We start from the raw sequence: 18,597 nt of genomic DNA, 5'->3' as shown, positions 1-18,597 counted from the left end.
GTTCAAGGCTCTGGGATTATGAATAACAAAATCAGTACCATTCCATGGCATTGTTGCTTTGAGGATGGGCTCCAGCCCTGTGCCTGACCCAGAATGATAGGAAAAAGAAGCTGCAGGTTTCCATGGCCCCAAATAAACAGCCTGCTTGGGCCATCTGGTGCCCTGGATTCTAGGAGAGGAGGGGGGTAGAGGAAAGAATGAGACAAGTTACCCTGGGGTGGAGAGAGCAGCTGCCAAAGTCTTTTCACCTGCTGCATGCAGCGAACCATCCAGAATAGAGGTCCCTCTGGGATAAACAGGTCTGAGAGGTGCCACCTGTTCCCTTAAAAACGTGGGCATTGAAAGCTGAGGCCAGCCTTCCCCTCCCTGGTCCTGCAGAGGCTGAGATGGTGCTTCAGGAAGGGGACATTCACAGGGGTGAGGAGAGGGGAAGACAAAATAAAGGATCACCGAGTCTTGCCTGGCAGCTGAGCTTGCAGGCACAGCCCTTCTCTATGGCCTGTGACTTGGGGCACCACTCCCATCTAGGGGGTTCCACAGGATTTTCCTTTCTTTTTTGAAGTGTCCTGGGCCAGACTGGCACTTAAGACTCATTACATGGAAACGGGGAATGTGCAGTATTGCATAGTGGGATTGGGTCAGATCTGAAGTCAGTATTTCTATGTGATTTTGAATTATACTGCTCACAAAAATAGGGGATCGGGCAACATGCAGATACTCCAGTACTTTCAGCCTTTTGTATCATGCATTTTCACCAATGAAATAAGTTTGTTTTGCATCTCATTTGCATAATCAACTTTCTTTGACTTGTCATTTGCTTTTCTGGTGTTCTTAATTTTAAAAAATCAAATTCTTTTTTTTTATCGCTCCATATTTATTTTGAAATAGCCTCTAATTTTGTGAGCAGTATACTAACTTAACCTCTAAGCCTCAGGGTTCCCATTAGTAAAATAGATATTTTATAGCTGCTTGTCATTAGGCAACAAAAGTTAGCTGCTACTAAGGGATGCTAAGTGTGTATAGGTTTTTTGATCTGATGACTATCTTTTTTTCTCTGCAGCAATGGGGTGGGAAATCCAGTCTGACTAGCTCTATTCCAGACCTTTCCTTCTCCTCTGAGGGGCTTGGCAGGCTGCACAGAGCATGCCCCCTGGCATGGGTGGGCAAAGCTGCCCCCTTTTTCCTGGAAGCTGCTTCATTTTCTTCCTAGTTACCTGAAAACACTGTCAGGCTTTCAGCTCAGGGTTTGCAGGGAGGGCACAGGCAGGTTAGTTTCCTGGGGTAGTGGGAGGGAGGACCAGTTCCCCTTAACACAGTGTTAGTCTTGGGGAAGGCTGTTAGTCTGGGAAAGGAGGAGAGGGAAAGAGGAGAGACCCTGGGGAAACAGCTGAGTGAGGACAAAATGGTGACAGGAAGGAAGAGACCAGAAAAAGATTTATCAGAGGGAATTCAAGAGATGAGGGAGAGAAGAGTGGCTGGATACAAGCCGCAGCTTCCTGTGTTCCTCGGGTGCCACAGCTCTGGGTGTCACACCCAAGTGTGCTCTCCATCCCACTGGAGACAGGTCACAGCAGGGTAGGAAAATCCAACAGCCGTTTGCATGCTGGTCAGTTGATGTAAAAAGCAGATACTGGCCCTGGTGGGTTGGCTCAGCGGTAGAGCATTGGCCCGGTGTGTGGATGTCCCCAGTTCGATTCCCAGTGAGGGCACACAGGAGAAGCGACCATCTGTTTCTCCACCCCTCCCCCTCTCCCTTCTGTCTCTCTTCCCCTTCTGCAGTCATGGCTTGATTGGTTCAAGCGAGTTGGCCCAGGATGCTGAGGATGGCTCCTTGGTCTCTCCTCAGGAGCTGAAATAGCTCGGTTGTGGAGAAACAGAGCAACAGCCCCAGATGGGCAGAGCATCACCCCCTAGTCGGCTTGCCGGGTGGATCCCAGTAGGGGTGCATGCAGGAGTCTGTCTCTCTGCCTCCCCGCTTCTCACTTAAGAAAAATAAAACATAAATAAATAAAAAGCAGACACCACCAATTTGGGACCCAGTCCTGGGCTCCCATCTCACCATCTTCGCCTCCAGGGACCAAGGGAGGTTGCTTCTGGCTCCTTCAGGAATGGGGGAGAGGTAGTGGAGGGAGGTCCCTGAGCCTACCTTCAGGGGAAGATTTTGGACATTTTTCCTCATGGGATTGGGGTCCCCAGGGCTGAATTTTCTCCTGTGGAAAGAGGAGAGTAGAGAAGGCAGCAAGAAACTGAGCCCCCAAAGATTTGGGAGCATTTTCTTTAGCTTCTGAAGAAGCTAAAGAAGTCGAAGCTGTTAGCAGGTGTGGGTTAGAAGGAGGAATTGCAAAATCTATTCAGCAAGGAGGGTCCACCCAGTTTGGGGCACCCTGCAAGGCAATATGACCCTCGGGGATGGCACTCAATAAACATGGCAATTCCCAAGACCTACTATTCAGAGGTCAATAGCTGCCTGTCGCCAGGGGAGTGAGGTTCAGGAAGTCTCAAAGCTGTGTGTAATGGGAGGCAGGTGTGTAAGATGCACAGAGACAGGACCATGGCTCTGGGGCCATTTCTGCTTTTAGAATACTGGTGCATTTTTTTTATTAAAGAAGAGAATAAAGCATTTGTAAATATATTTCTCTCATGTATACTTCAAAGGTGATGCTGGTCAGCTGCTACAGAACTGGGAAACGAACAGGCAGGAGCCCTTCCCCCACCCCAATTCACCCTACTCCCTCCACCTTAGATGACAGAGACACACGGAGGGCTGGGAGCTGCCCAGCTCCAAAGGACAAAGGGTTCCAAGATGTATGGACGCAAGGACCAGCTGACAGCTCTTAGCACAGTGCCACCTCGAGAGCAGGGAGGCACCTCTGGGGAGGTTGGGTGTACTTATTAAGAAAACCCCTTTACCCCTTAGAAACAAGTAAGGCATGAAGGTTCCCACTGGGCTCCCAGCACAGAGGCCAGGGCCACGGCCTTCACCGGGCTGTATGGCTCCTCCAATTTCTTGGGTCTCAGGTGGGTGGCAGAAACTGGAAGTCCTGAAGAACTGTTCAGGGTAAGCTGGGGACCTTGACATCTTTTAGCTGAAGCTGGACATTCTGAAGCCTTAACAAAGGGTTAAACCCCTGAGCCAGCTGGGTCCTCAGGAGTCCCCTATAAAGAGGAGGTTAAGTGCAGGCATTTTATGGGAGGAAGGTGACATGCTCTCCAACCAGGTCCCATTTCAATACTGTTCAATGTAGGGCAGGAGTCTTAGGCTGTCCCTAGTTAAGGGGAGGGGCGGACGCTGGGACCACTGGCTTGTGGACATGTCCAAGACATCCTGGAGACAGCAGGTATGACCTGCAGTGGGGTCAGCCTGTAGGGAGCTTGGGAGGGAATGAGACACATTATGGTCCCTGAGGTGGGGGCAGGCAGTGGCCAAACTCAATGAGTTGCAGGTGGCATGCAGAGATGGGGGCTCCCCACTCCCAGACCCCTGGAAGGCTTACTGCCCAGAAGGCATGTCCAGGGCTGGAACCTAAGGAGGCTGACTCTGAGGGAGACAGGGTACAGCGCTAGTGTGTGGGTGTGGCGGGGCTCTCTGCTCCCCTCCTCTGATTGGCTACAGATCTGCAGTGGGCTGAGGGTCTCCAGGGAGAAGGCCATCCTCACCAGGGCTGGAGTGGGTGGCACTTGAGGCCAGGCTGAGGCGTTTTGCTCTGCATGGCAGGGGCCATCTCTAACCTGGGGGTGGAGATAGCTGGTGCTAAGGGAATGACAGAGTGTCACAGCTGGGGAAAAGCAGTGGGTGGTCCAGAAGATCCCAAGAACCTGCCACAGCTGGCTCTGGGATCCCTCTTCAAGTGTTTCCAGTTGTGGCAAAGGGTCAGGGGAACCTTACATTGTAAATCTCTAAAAAAAATAATAATAACTTTGGGGGAAAAAAAGCCTACTGGTCTAGAATGGTTTTCAGAAGCCTGGCCACAAATCTGGGATTGGAAAGCAGAAAGAGCTGGGAATTCCTGGGGAAGTGGGGACGTTTGGCTTTGAAACACTTGGCTGTGCCTTGGGCTGACAGCGTGGTAGACGGTCCTGCGAGGCCAGGCTTGTCCACAGGTTGACTGCCTCCCACATCAGCAGGGAACAAGATGTGTCCCCCTAGATCAGAAAGCGGCCTCCAAGGGGATATACTGCTGCTAAAAGGCTCGGTCACTACCAGAGACAGTACCTCCCAGGCATCAGGGACCCATGGCCTGACCCTGGGAGGGGTTGCCGGCCAGCGAAGTGTCACTTGCTGCTGTGGGTCTTGATCTGGGTAGCGTTGATGTCAGCCTTAGTCTTCTGGATCCTGGAGAAGATCTCCTTGAAGAGCGCCTTGTACTCAGGCTGGCTCTGCTCCAGCCGCTTGTCCACGGCCTCCACGTGCTGGCTCAGGCTCTTCTCACCCAACCGGGCCTCCCCCTGGTTCTCCTCACTTCCCCGCAGGTCCCTCCACGAGCTGTCCCGGGAGATGGGCCGCGAGGTCTGCACGCCAGCATGCCGCACTCCAGCCCGGTGCTGCCGGCACTTGCTCAGCAGCTCCTCATACTTCTCCAGCAGCGCGTGGTACTGCTCGTCTACCTCCCGGAGGATGGACATGCCCCGCTTGCGCACACTGTTAGCATGCAGCGTGAGGTTGCCCGCGTGCCGGCTGGCTGGGTCTTTGGCCACTATGGCATTGAGTGCCGTGTCGCTGCAGCTCTTGCGCACAGCATGGCTCGGGGAGGTGGTGGGGGATGAGATACCATCCTGGGCGCAGAACTCTTCCCCGCTGCCTGGCTGGGGGTCATCAGCCTCAGGGGCCTGGGTGAGGGGTGCCAGCAGGGCCTCGGCCAGGTGATCCTCCCGGCCCAACAGGTAGGTCTTCGCCTGCTTCATCTGCTGCAGCTCCAGCAGCTCGGCCTCCAGCTCCTGCACGCGAAGGCGGCAGCCCTCCATATCGCACAGCTGCTGTTCCAGCTCCGTGTACTCCTGGAGCACCACCGCGAACTCGCGCTCTGCCCGCTCCTTACGCTGCCGCTCCTGGCTCACCTGGGAACGCAGCACACCCACCAGAGTCTGCAGACGCTCATTCTCCTGCTCCACGGGCTTGGGGCCCAGCTCCAGGGAGGAACTGTGCAGGCGGAAGGCATCCTCGCACCTGGGAGAGAGTGAGGGCACGAGGGCAGAGGGCTTTGGTTATGGACAAGGCCCTGGAGCCCAGCCCCGGGACACTTACATCTTACTAGTCCACAGGCTGCATATTCTGTTTGTCCTCTCTAAATCCACTTTCAGCCCTTCTTCCTCTGCCCTGGGAGGCCGACCTCACAGACTGCTTCGGCCAGGTTACCTGGCTCTCTCCTGAGCTCGGTCAGTGGGAGGGTTGGGCAGGAGGTCTGAGGGTGGGAGCAGAGGGAGGTGATGGGAATGTCTTCCCCAGGCTTCTGCCCTGGTCCGTGCAGGCCAGGCAGCACCCAACATGCCTTCTAGGTTCCAGTAACCTCTCAGCCCCGGGTCCCTTTGGGCCTAGGGCTGGTAACAGCTCCTCACTATTGCAACCCTGGGGCAGTCTCTCCCCACCCCCATTTTCCTACACCTGTCCATACCTCTTTATTAACCGCCCATCAATTACTCTGCGAGGCACTGTCTCTTCCAAGACCCTTATTGAAATATCCACTAAAGACACCATATGTATTCTTACATTAAGACATCAGCCCACTGAGAAGGTTTAATGGGAATTGAAAGGTGTCGTGGTTAATCCCTCCTGGGTTAGAGTTCTGGCTTACTGATCTGGTGACCTTGGAAAGACACATAACCTCTGGCGTTCAGTTTCCTCATGTGAGTACTGAAAATGATAAAACCTACCTCATGGTATTGCCATTGATTATTAAACTACTTACCAGCCATGGGCACATGGCAAGTGCTCAGTAAACGCCAGCTGCTGACTGTTGTTAACAACAGGACCAATCTCGCCAATAGCCTGGACCAGGGGTCCCCAAACTACGGCCCGCGGGCCACATGCGGCCCCCTAAGGTCATTTATCCAGCCCCGCCACACTTCCGGAAGGGGCACCTCTTTCATTGGTGGTCAGTGAGAGGAGCATAGTTCCCATTGAAATACTGGTCAGTTTGTTGATTTAAATTTACTTGTTCTTTATTTTAAATATTGTATTTGTTCCCGTTTTGTTTTTTTTACTTTAAAATAAGATATGTGCAGTGTGCATAAGGATTTGTTCATAGTTTTTTTATAATCCAGCCCTCCAACCGTCTGAGGGACAGTGAACTGGCCCCCTGTGTAAAAAGTTTGGGGACCCTTGGCCTGGACGATGCAACAACTCTTTTTCCCACCTGCTGCCCGGTGCCCACCCTCTTCTTGCGCCCCTGTCTGGCAGCCCTGGGCACTTGGAGACACGGTCCAGGGTCTGGGGGCCCTCACCTACCGGGGGCTAGTGCACAGCTCCTTGAGGCAGGGGAAAGTGTGGATGGTGCGCCTTCGCTCGCGCTTCTCCCTGCGCACTCTCAGCTGCTCCAGGTCCCGAAGCTGTTCCACCTGGGCCTGCAGCTCCTCCACCTGGACCTGCAGGCGCTCAATGGTCTCCATCAGCCTGGGCGTAGGGTGGGGGACATGCATGATGCATGGGAGTGACTTTAAGGTAATGGGGCCAGCCCTTCTTACTGCAGCCCTGGACGGACATGGGGTTGGGGACAGGTCGGCAATCTTGAGTCATGCTGCCTGGTGCTGAGGTCAGATGGGGGGCTCCAAGCACTCACTTTTCTCCCATACCTCCCAGGCTGTGCTGACCGTTTCTCCTCTGCACTACCTCAGTTCCCTGTACCTCCTATCACCCTGAACTGCAGTAAGATATTTACATGCTTGCCTTCCCTCCTGGGATGTAAGCTCCCAGAGTGGGACACTGTCTGTATCCCCATCACTCTATCTCAAGTGCCTAAACAGAGCCTGGGGCATAATTGGTATTAAAGGGCTATGCCCTGAATATTAAACCACCTCAAATATACAAGGGCAAACTCACTACCATCCCAGGTTCCCAGTCTGGGCTTCTGGGAAAAGGAGCAAGACTCATCCACTGGTTCGTACGCTGCGTGCACACCCAATCCTGGGCCTCTCCTTGCCACCCCCCTCCCCACAGCCCTCCACCCGGCCTCACCCATGGATCTTCTGCTGGGCAGCCTTACTCTCCAGCACCAGCTTCTGGTTGGTCAGCTCCAGGTCCCGAGCTGTCAGGTCCAGCTGCTCGTACACTTTGGCGTGCTGCTCATTCACGTGCCGCAGCATGTCCAGTTGCTTGGTCAGGTACTAGGGGTTGGTAGGAGATGGTGAATGAGTAACCTTTCAGGACAGGGTTAGGGAAAATGTTTCTTTCTGGGCCCTCCTCCCACTTCTAGGGAAGGTTTGCTTTGGGGCATTCACATGCTACAGAATGGAAGGTAAAGATAGTGGTGCAGGAGGACTGGATGCAATAGCTGTGCCTGCTGTACTTTTACCTAAGCTGCACAAAGGCACTGACAGGCCAGGCCCTTGGTGTGTGGGGGAGCTCACGGCCCTCACCTCGATCTCCTGCACCTGCTCCTCGTTGGTGGCATACATGTGCTGCAGAGACTCCTCCAGCTCCTTGTTTCTCTCCAGCAGCGTCTTCCCCAGCTCGGCAGCCAAGTGCAAGTCTGCAGGGAGAGACAAAGGGTGGGAGAAACAATGAGCAGTGTGAGAAAAAAGCCAGAGGATCCCCATTCATGATCTGAGCATTCACTCTGAGCTGGGCCTCGCCAGACCCCGAGATGACCAGGACAAGGGACCACCCTCAAGGAGCCTCCAGGCCTGGGAGGGGATATAAGCTAGGAGCTAGGCCTTTGCACTGGCCGTTGCTTCTGCCTGGAACGTCCTCCCCAGACATTCCCAGGGCTCATCCCTCTCTGCCTTCAAGTCTGTGCTTAAATGTCACTTTCTCCAGGAGGTCTTTCCTCAACCATTTTTTTTTTTTGTATTTTCTCTGAAGCTGGAAACGGGGAGAGAGTCAGACAGACTCCCGCATGCGCCTGACCGGGATCCACCCAGCACGATGCTCTGCCCACCAGGGGGCGATGCTCTGCCCCTCTGGGGCATCGCTCTGCCGCGACCAGAGCCACTCTAGCGCCTGGGGCAGAGGCCAAGGAGCCATCCCCAGCGCCCGGGCCATCTTTGCTCCAATGGAGCCTTGGCTGCGGGAGGGGAAGAGAGAGACAGAGAGGAAGGAGGGGGGAGGTGGAGAAGCAAATGGGTGCTTCTCCTATGTGCCCTGGCCGGGAATCGAACCCGGGTCCCCCGCACGCCAGGCCGACGGTCTACCGCTGAGCCAAACGGCCAGGGCCCCTCAACCATTGATTTAAAATTGTACCATCCCCCACCCCGCACTCCCTTCCCACTTAATTTTTTTCTCCTTAACACAAATCACCATCAAACTTACTGAATAATTTGCTCATTTATCTGTTTGTCTACCCTGACTAATTATAAGCTCACAGGGCAGAGATTTTGCCTGTTCCCTTCACTGATATCCCCAGGACCTAGAACAGTACCTGGCACAGAGCAGGTGTATAAATCTTTTTTGAAAGAATGAATGAGTAGGATGTGATAAGACAAAGGAACAAAGTGCTCTGGATGATAAATAAGGGAGAGTTCATCTTTCCGAGGACAGCAGGAGGCTCAGACAATGGACAGCCTTTGAGCTGGGCTTGGAGGGGTGACTAGGAGCTCACTGAGAGGTGGAGGGGACAGAGGGGCTTGCTGGGTATTGAACTGGATGAGGCTTCAGAGCTCTTTGTCCTAACCTCCTTAGTCTATGATGACTGTCCAGAGAGGGAAGAGTGACTTGTCCAAGGTCATCAGTTGGCTTATAGCCACATAGAAAGCAGAATTCAGGTCTCCTCACCCGAGTCAAATGGCATTTGGTCCTAGATACACGTGTCCTCTCTGAACCTTCTTTCCCTGGGAAACAAAACCACCCTCTTCCCCCCTGTAGCCCTGATTCTTGTACCTGTAGGACTGGAACCTCCTCTCCCCTATCCCAGCCCAGCGTACATGAACACCTGTTAGGCTGGGAGGAGATCTGGCATGGTATGGTGGGGAAAGAAGGAAGCAGCATGTGCTAGAATACCTAACAATTCTTTCTAGTGGGTCTGGATTTGTTCAAAGGTACCTAGACATTTGGGGTGGACATTCTCCCATTCTATGCCTAACTCTTCAGAAACAAGGGAGTCATATTTTATATATAAATAAATACATAAATAACAAATATTGTCATTTTTACACTGTTATATACATACACCAAATATGTATGTATATGTGGTGGGTGTGCTGCGTTCCCGGGTGAGCCAGGAGCGGCAGCGTAAGGAGCGGGCAGAGCACGAGTTCGCGGCGGTGCTCCAGGAGTACACGGAGCTGGAACAGCAGCTGTGCGATATGGAGGGCTGCCGCCTTCGCGTGCAGGAGCTGGAGGCCGAGCTGCTGGAGCTGCAGCAGATATGTTTTTATAAATAACATAAATATGTATATATATTATTCCTTTTGTTTCTAAAAAGAGTTAGGCAGAGCCTGACCCATTGTGGCGCAGTGGATAGAGCATCGACCTAGGACACAGAGGCCTCAGGTTTGAAACACTGAGGTTGCCGTCTTAAGTGCCTGGTCGCCGGCTTGGCTGTAGGGTCATCAGCTTGAACATGGGATCATTAACATGGCCCCAAAATCACTGGCTTTAAGCGCAAGTCGCTGGCTTGAGCAAGAGGTCACTGGCTCGGCTGGAGCGCCCCCCCCCCCATCAAGGGACATATGAGAAAGCAATTAATGAACAACTAAAGTGCTGCAACTATGAGTTGATGTTTCTCATCCCTCTCCCTTCCTATATGTCTGTCCCTCTGTCTCTCACTAAAAAAAAAAAAAAAAATCAAACAGTGTAGAAAGGTTAAACAAGTGATAAAAAAAATAACTTGAGTCCTGGCCAGTTGGCTCAGTGGCAGAGCGTTGGCCCGGCATGTGATGTCCTGGGTTCAATTCCTGGTCAGGGCACATAGGAGAAGTGATCATCTGCTTCTTTACCCCTCCTCCTCCCTCTTCTCTCTCTCTCTCTCTCTCTCTCTCTCTCTTCTTCTCCCATAGCCATAACTCAAATGGTTCCCTTGACTGGTTTGAGCACATTGGTCCGGCGCTGAGGATGGCTCTGTGGAGCCTCCACCTCAGGTGCTAAAAGTTGCTGGGTTGTGAGCATGGCCCCAGATGGGCAGAGAGCATGGGCCCCAGACAGGGGTGGCCGGGTGGATCCTGGTCCGGGCACATGCGGGAGTCTTTCTATATCCCCTCCTTTCACTTGGAAAAAAGAAGAAAAAAATTACTTAAAAATGTACCTCATATGTTTTTCTAGATCTGTATCTGGGAGATTCATAAACAAATGAACATAGCCCCAAATGAAGGAACAGTGCTATTTGTAATTAAAGTTCCACTCTGTATGTGGGGCAGTGGTTCTCAAACTTTTTGAAGTTGAGGTGCATTTAAAATCCTACAAATAGGCCCTGGCCGGTTGGCTCAGCAGTAGAGCGTTGGCCTGGCGTGCAGGGGACCCGGGTTCGATTCTCGGCCAGGGCACATAGAAGAAGCGCCCATTTGCTTCTCCACCCCCCCCTTCCTCTCTGTCTCTCTCTTCCCCTCCCGTAGCCAAGGCTCCATTGGAGCAAAGATGGCCGGGCGCTGGGGATGGCTCCTTGGCCTCTGCCCCAGGCGCTAGAGTGGCCCCGGTCGCGACAGAGCGACGCCCCAGAGGGGCAGAGCATCGCCCCTGGTGGGCGTGCCAGGTGGATCCCAGTCAGGCGCATGCGGGAGTCTGTCTGACTGTCTCTCCCCGTTTCCAGCTTCAGAAAAAAAAAAAAAAAATCCTACAAATAATTGTAGGCACACTATATACAAATTTCTGAGAAATATAATAATTAAATATTAAAAATATATATATAAAGTCCAAGTGTGATTTTATGGTAATTAAAAGAAATAAATATGACAAATTAAATTTATTCTGACATTAAAAGCATTTTTATGTTATATTTTTTGAGTTATGCCTTTTAGAATTCGTAAAAAAGGGATTAAAAAATAAAGAAATGACAAAAAAAGTTATCTTTTTATATATATAGATACATTCTTAGTAAGATTTAGTAAATTCGGCAGGTCCTGGCACAAATGTATTAAGTTTTTTTCATTCCTGTGTTTATGAGAAACATGAGTCTGATGTCTCCTAGCGATTTCTTCAATGTTCGGGCATATATCTGAAAGGCAAACTCTCATTTCCTTGTCATACATTGAAGAATTCCTCTCTTTTTACTCTTAATTGTGTTGAGTGCAGAGAACCCCCACCATACATACATCTTAACCTTACACCAAACAAAGGATAGAAGAAACTTGCCTGCAGTCTTTCTGGGGAACATGGGGGGTAGTGCAAACAATCCAGCACCACAGTTTAACAGCCTTTTGCAACCTAATCAGGCAAGTGAGGTGGGGGGTTGGGCAGACTGTCAGCTTGCAGCCAATTCCCCACACCTCTGTCCCCCAAAAATCTAAACTCCAAAAACCCTGTTGGTTTTTGGTCCTCAACAGGCACATATTTCTCTGGAATACCATAGAGCACACCTGGAATTCTAGGGCGCACCAGTGCACCCTGGCACACACTTTGAGAACCACTGATGTGGGTGTGGAGGAGGGGGAGAGATGGGGTAGAAGAAGAAAAACATGCCACCTAGAGAAAGGTGTTGCTGCCATGTTAGTAACCATCTTCTAAACAAGTCTGTGTTTCAAACAGCTGTAGATACACTTATGTGTAAACAGCACTGTTTTTATGTACCTGCTTTTTAAAATTTAACAAATGGCACAGACAGCTTTCTGTGTCAACATAGACCTACAGAATCATTTTTAGAGGATGTGCAGTTTTACTGTATACAAGTCCCTACATAGTTCTTATTGTTGGACCTGAGGGTGCTTTCAGTTTCCTTTCTGTATTAAAAATGAAACTGTAATTTACTTGATAGTACAAAAACCTTGTACAAATTATCAGCTATTTTCTGAGGATCCTTTCCTAGAAACAGAATTCCCAGGGCAAAAAGCAGGCCTATTTGATTCATTCTGCCAAAATGGCATCCAGGAAAGATTGGGTCTTTGTCCCATGATGAGGCCTCGATCTAGGCTGATGGTATATATCCAGACCAAGAGGCATAAAGGCAGCTCTGATAGGGTCAAAATGATGTGGTCCAGGGATTGAGCTCGCTGCAGCTTTCCTTCTTCAGAAAGAAGTGGTGATCCTAGGACCCCCAGAGGATGAGTGGTCTCTATGCTCCCCACTGGCAAGTTTCATAAATACAGCGGAGCCCCTACCTTGCCACTGACAAGCCTGGGGTGGGGGGTTTTCCTCTGGGGAGAGCCCCAGAGAGCAGTGACTCAGTGCGCATTTGAGAGCAGAGCCTTGAGCTTTCTTTCAGCTAGCTGTGGATAGGAATGACATCACCTTATGAGAGCCAAAGGGGCCTGACTGGCCACCAGGCCTGGACCGAAGGCCAAACTGCTTGTCGGTAACAAACCTGGAGCCTGCTTCCACACAGAGGTGAGGTTTTTAAAACAGCCAGAATGCAGCCCCCAGACTGGATGTGAGCTGGGCGGGGAGCCCTGAGCCTTGATGTCACCCAGAGGAGTTCCCTGATTGAGGAGTGCAAAGCTCCCATCCCAGAACAAGGCAGCTATAAGAATAACGTAGCCTGGACAAACACCAGAGCTTTCCTATCTCAGCTGTTAAACAAAATACTGTATTAGCTGATACAAATCTCAGATAAGAACCTGTAGCCTTGCGCAATTAACCTTCTGATGAGGATGCCAAGAAAAACTAGCTCCCTGACACAAACCTAGACGGGCATGAGGACACTGTGGCATGAATTTATTAACTATAAGTTTGGCAAGTCTACAAACTGTGAGGTTTGACGTTAGGGTTATGAAACTGCAGCCTTGTGTTATGCTGAGTGCTTAGTGGAAATTCAGGAGCCCAGCAAGACCACCCCTAGGGCCACACTAATCAATGATTTCTCCCTTGGAAACTGTTAGGTAGCTTGTGAAGAGGCCATTGCTACTGATGTCACCTGTGCTGGTGTCAGGGACAGGCTCTGTGGGTGGCCTGCATGGATCCCCCTGCAAGAAGAGCTCAGAGATGGAGTGAGGAATGGTGGTGAACACTGCACTTTCTGCTCGCCCTCCCAGGTGAGCATCTGGTCTGTGTGCATTCCTATGACAGGGGGCTGGGCCAGCTAAAGTTCAGATAGGAAGCCCCCGCCTTGAACTAAGAAGTTTCAAGGACATTTTGTGTTTTAGGCCAAGCATTCAGAGAGATTTTGTAAAGGACACCTTTTTAATTGTATAATGTACCTCATTCCCTGCGTTGGGATGACTGTGGTGTAGGTGGCAAAGCAAGCAGAAGGAGTAAGATGTTAGCCAAATAATTTTGTAAATATGATTTTTATACTTGTGTATAATTTACAATGAGGGCTAGGCAACACCAGCTAAAGTTAGTAAAGTTATGGACTGCATTCCTGCTTGGGAAGGGCTATTATATTGCTAGTGGAGAGGTTTTCATACTAGAAAGTGTGAAAGGAAGAAGGAAAGAGACATCAGACCCCCCCCCCCATTCACTGAGGAGGAAGATAAGCAATAAAGAGTGCAGGGGGGAAGGGAGATCTGAAGAGCCCCTTCCTCTCCCCTTTTAAGACCTTAATAGGCGATTTACAAACACTTATCCTCTGATCACCTAAACCTCCTCCCATCCTGAAATGTGTGATTGACATGTGTATTTTGAGATCACGAGACCCATATATGTGAACCTGTGTTCTGTAAAGGGTATATAAGATGTAAGAAATCTAATTTCGGGGAGCATGTGTCTTTTGGAACCATTAGCCCCAAGTGCTCCTCCGGCTTACTAATAAATTCTTTTTTTCTCTTATAAAGTTATCTGAGTGTCTGTCCTCCATTGGGCCGCTTTCCTGCAACAAAATCACACTATAAACCAGGAACATGGCCCTTGGGAGGCAGTGACTGCGACCTGGGTCCCCTAGTGATTTTGGATTGGGGAAGAAGGGAACACTATAGAAGCTCTTTGGGGTGGGGAGAGTCTCAGGGACTGTCTCAGGGAAGCTGGATCACAGTGCAAGCTGAGCTAGTCAAAGCTGCCAGGAGGGATCACAAGAGAAGTATAGAACTTGCATAGCTAGGGTCTGAGTGGAGCCACGTGCGGGAAGGGACAACAGCTAACTGAGGGCTTCAGGGGGAATGTAGTGTCCCAGGAGCGGAGTGGGAGGGAGGCCTGGTAGTGGAAGAATGGGTGAGTTGGCTAATCTGGAAGCTAGAAGAATAAACAGCCTGTCACACCAGATCACTGGACCCAGCCAGGAAAGGTACTGAGTCCACTGGCACCTCCCCTGCCTGGACCCCAGAGTTTGCTGGGTATCCTGCAGAAGGCTTCAGCTGTTCTCGCCCCGTCCCACACTGAATCGGCTGAGGTGCTGCCCAGGAGCAACGCCCCAGAACCTGAGAGGGCATGGCTGGGAGACGGGGATTTCTTTGAAAGGAAATGCTGAAGTCCCACTGCCCCTCACCTGTTGAGGTCTGGGTGGGGCCCCATAGACACCGGAGAAAGGAGGTAGGAAAGGGACAGGGGACAGTCACAGGGAAGAAGAGACAAAGATAAAGGGGAGGCAATCTACCACCTGGCAGGGCTGCAGGTGTCTCCTACTCACAGCCTATAGGGCATGAATGTCAGAAACTCTGGGTCCACAGAATTGGGGTCCAGTCACCAACTCCCCTTGCCATACCAGAGCTGTCACCTGATGCTGAGTCTCAAGGTCAGGCACCCAAGCCTTAAAATCTGTGACTCAGCAACCATCTCTCAGCCTGGAAAGAGGTACCCACAGGACCCGCCAAGCCTGGTCCAAGATGGGGAGGAAGGCAGGCAGAGAAAGAGTGCCAGTGCTTAATAATTAATGGCATTTTCTATTTTTACAGGTGCTGTGGCAGTGGGCAGAGGGAACACTGAGAATCTAGGACCTTGCTATTGGGATAGGACAGCATCAAAGTCAAATGGGATCTTGCTGGCCAATCTTCAGGAAGTCAAGTCAGGGCTTGCAGTAATATGGTGGTGGTCGGAGGTGGGAGCAGTTTGGGCAACTGAGTGTAAGGAAGGGGGATGAAACAGGCACCTGGTTCCCAATGTGGCTAGCCTTTGGCAAATGCTCATGCCACTATCCAGCTCTCCATGCTGGCCCCACGGGGGTGGTGCCACAGTCCCTGGGCCTGGAACTTTCTCTGACCCCACCACGGCACTCTAAGACCTACTTTCAGTCATGTGTGGTCTTGCCTCGTTGCTCCATGCCTTGTACAAGCATCCCTCCACCTAGAAAGCTGCCTTTCTCTGCCCAGGGAGTACCTTTTCACCCTCCAGCTCAGAGGGGCCTGTGTGAGCTTGCCAGAGTTGCCGCTGCAGCGCTCCTGTGGCTCTCCCACAGTTGTTCATTTGATCCCCTTTCTGCCTCCTCTGCTGGAATGTGGAGTCTCCTGAGGGCAGAGATCACTTGCCAGACTCAGGACTTGCTCAAAGCAGCAGACTTTTGGTTTTTGGCCAAAAGCTCCAGTTTCTTCTGAGATGTTCTCATTTCTGGTTTTCTCCTTGTTCCTGGGCTCTGGGGTACTACTGGGGCTATGAGGGTAGGCTGACCCCACCTTGGCCCAGAGCGGGCACCCAGCCCAGTAAGAATCTGGATAGCTCTCTCTCTAGCAACACATCTACCACCCCTACTCCCTGGCTCCTTCCTCCCACATCTGGGCTGGGCACGGTGCCAGAGATTTCCGGAGACTTCGTTAAGGGTGCAGGAATGAAGTGAGACAGCAACAATATCAGCATCGCCTTCCGGGAGGCCATCTTCCCAGGCACTGAGCTTCTAGTCTTTCCTTCTAGACCTGCCTCTTCCACGAAGCCCTCTCACTGCATCCCATCACCTACACTCAATTACAGGCCCACCTCTACCTGCCCAGGTCCACTTAGTAGCCCACGGCTGAGACTATTCCCAGTGCCCAAGATAGTGTCTGACACTTAAGTGGAGCCTGATGGGTGTTTGTGGGATGCACAATTTGGGGGTGGGGGTAGTGCCAGGGTTGGGGAGGGGTTGTTGCTGCCGATATACGGCATCTCATTCCAGGCAGGGAAGCTGCGGGTGGACTCTGGGCAAAGGGTATGGCAGGTACAGCCCAGTACATCTAGTCTCGCACTAGGCAGGGTACAGCCCAGTACATCTAGTCTCGCACTAGTCCCCCAGAGGCTCTGATTAACCCACATTCCTAAGCACAAGGACTGAGACTCGTCAACCAGCAATTCTGGCCACATAAGGATATGGGTCAGGGCCAGGAAACAAAGGTTTCAGGGCCTGGGTAGATGCTTCCCATAAGAGCAAAGCCAGGTGTCAGGGGCCGTGGATGGAGCCCAGAGCAGGAGTGCCAGAACACACTAAAGCAGAGTTGTGTCCACACTTGTCTGCCTGCTGGGGGACTGTGGTCACTTCTCCTGGACGCCCCTCCAGCCCTGACCATCCAAGAATGAGGCACTCTTGGGGAGGAGAGGGTAGATTTGACTCCACTCTAGTAGGGCTTGGCCTTGACCCTCTTAGGCCTCCTCCTCCTTCCTGTCCTAACAGAGTGATGTCACTTCAGCCACCTCATCACCAGTTTCTAACTAACCCACTTCTGATCACTCTCTCTGTCCTCAGATGGAAGGGGGAGGTGGCTCCCTCTTTACTCTGGCTCTAATCGAGGCCCTTGCTCAGAATTCCAAAACCTGACCCCCATCAAACCATGAGCAGTTTGGGAGGGGGCTGGGTAAGGATGGGCCAGGAGACTTCGCCTTCAGGAAGGTAGATTGATCACTCTAAATCTTCACTTCTCCCATGGTGGGGTCCCCACACCCCCATCTCCTCCCTGGGTGGAAACGGAAGGTAGTTGGGGAAACTTTCTGGGAGTCTTAAAGAGCTCAGAAATTCTGGCAGGAGTCATGTCGCTGGATTTGGGATAAGTCGTCCCCCCCCCACACACACACACACTCCGCCCCTCCCAGCGAAACAAACAAGGAGCCACCTCCCGGCCTCCGAAGACTTCCAGCCAGTACTCAGGCCCCCCGACAATATCAGGGGCCCCTGGGCAGTTTCTCCTCTAAGTAGGGCGGGCGAGCTGGGTGAAGTATGTCTCCATCCTTCAGAAGGATAGGACCGTTCCCTCGACTTTTGCAGATCTCCGCGGGCTGGGGCCTGATCTTCCCGGGTAGCGCGCCCCTTTTCTCTACGTCTTCCTTCTCCGAAAGCGTCACCCCTCGGAGTCCGGGTTGCGGGGTCCAGCCCAGCCCCACCGGAGGTGACACCGCCTAACAATGGAGAAGCGGACAGAGGTCGCGGGGTGTACCTCGCTTTTCTGCCCCCCTCCTCGGTGCTCACCCTGCTCCAGGTCCTGCTGGTCGTACCAGGGCTCCTCTTCTTCTGCGGAGAAGTCCTCCATCCCGGCGGCCCTCCGCATGGCCCCGCCGGTGGCAGGCGGGCGCTGCGGCGGCGCGACTCAGGGCCGGGGTGCGGGGTCCGGGACAATGCGGCGGAGGCGGGCCGGGTCTCCAGCGTCGCGGACGCCGGCTGCAGCGCCCCCGTCCGCGCTACGACCCTTCGCCATTGGCCGCTGACCCGGCGCCCAACGGGGCTGACGCACCTCGGCGGTCTGGCCCGGCCGGGGTCTTGCGAAGCCGGGGACACCAAGCGGTAAAGGCACAAAGGGTGGACAGGAGGGGACCGCGGGCGGTTAGGCAACAAGGAAGGCCTAGGTTCGCCCGCAGGCGGGGTGCTAAGAGCGCGGGTGCCACGGCGGACGACCCTTGGCCAGCTCCGGCCCGCACTCCCGCCCGCCCAGCGACACCCGAAGCTGGGGATGTATCTTGGCCGGGTTGGCTCAACGCTTCCCCAACCGCTTCGAGCTTCCCTAACCTACCGTTCCACGGGGTGGGGCCGACCACCGCCGACCAATCAGAAGACGTATGCAAAGCTAAAGGCGGGGCCGAGGGCGGGAAAGGGTCTTTATATGGCCCCCGTGTATGCACACCGCGCGCGCGCGCGCACGCACACACGCGCACACACACACATACACACGTCAACACATTACTGAATGGATGCAAGCTGCTCCTGGGAAACCAGTGTGACCTTGGGCAAAGTAGCTCTTTTTAGTTTCTCTGAGAGGGATGAGAGTGTCCAGCAGCTGAGGAAACAGATCCTTCAATCCTGAAAGAAAGTCTGGGGAGTGCATCACAGCGTCCGCTATATATGCATACCCTATAACCTAGCAACTCTGTTCCTCTATGTGCAACGGAAATATGTACACATGTTAGCTGAAAGACATGTACAAAAATGTTTATAGCAGCACTATTGACAATAGTGCCAACTGAAAACAACCCAAATGACCATCTGTAGTTTCTGAATAAAATGTGGTGTATTCGTGCAATGGAGTATGATAGAGTACAAG

General features: G+C 52.3%; 1 protein-coding gene across 1 annotated transcript; it reads right to left on the bottom strand.

Annotated features, from left to right (window-relative positions):
* Window positions 1–2,589: 2,589 nt before the first annotated feature.
* CDR2L (cerebellar degeneration related protein 2 like) lies at window positions 2,590–18,076 on the bottom strand. The gene is made up of 5 exons (XM_066386913.1): window positions 17,532–18,076; window positions 7,570–7,682; window positions 7,169–7,317; window positions 6,443–6,607; window positions 2,590–5,164 (listed from the first exon to the last, which is right to left on the bottom strand). Exons 1-5 carry the CDS (start codon window positions 17,608–17,610, stop codon window positions 4,273–4,275), a joined length of 1,398 nt encoding a protein of 465 aa, XP_066243010.1. The 5' UTR covers window positions 17,611–18,076; the 3' UTR covers window positions 2,590–4,272.
* Window positions 18,077–18,597: the final 521 nt, after the last annotated feature.

The sequence above is a fragment of the Saccopteryx leptura genome, chromosome 5 (assembly GCF_036850995.1).
Source record: "Saccopteryx leptura isolate mSacLep1 chromosome 5, mSacLep1_pri_phased_curated, whole genome shotgun sequence".
In the NCBI taxonomy this organism is placed as follows: Eukaryota; Metazoa; Chordata; class Mammalia; order Chiroptera; family Emballonuridae; genus Saccopteryx; species Saccopteryx leptura.
The sequence above is the reverse complement of the archived record's forward strand: the minus strand, read 5'-3'. Positions and strand labels throughout refer to the sequence as shown.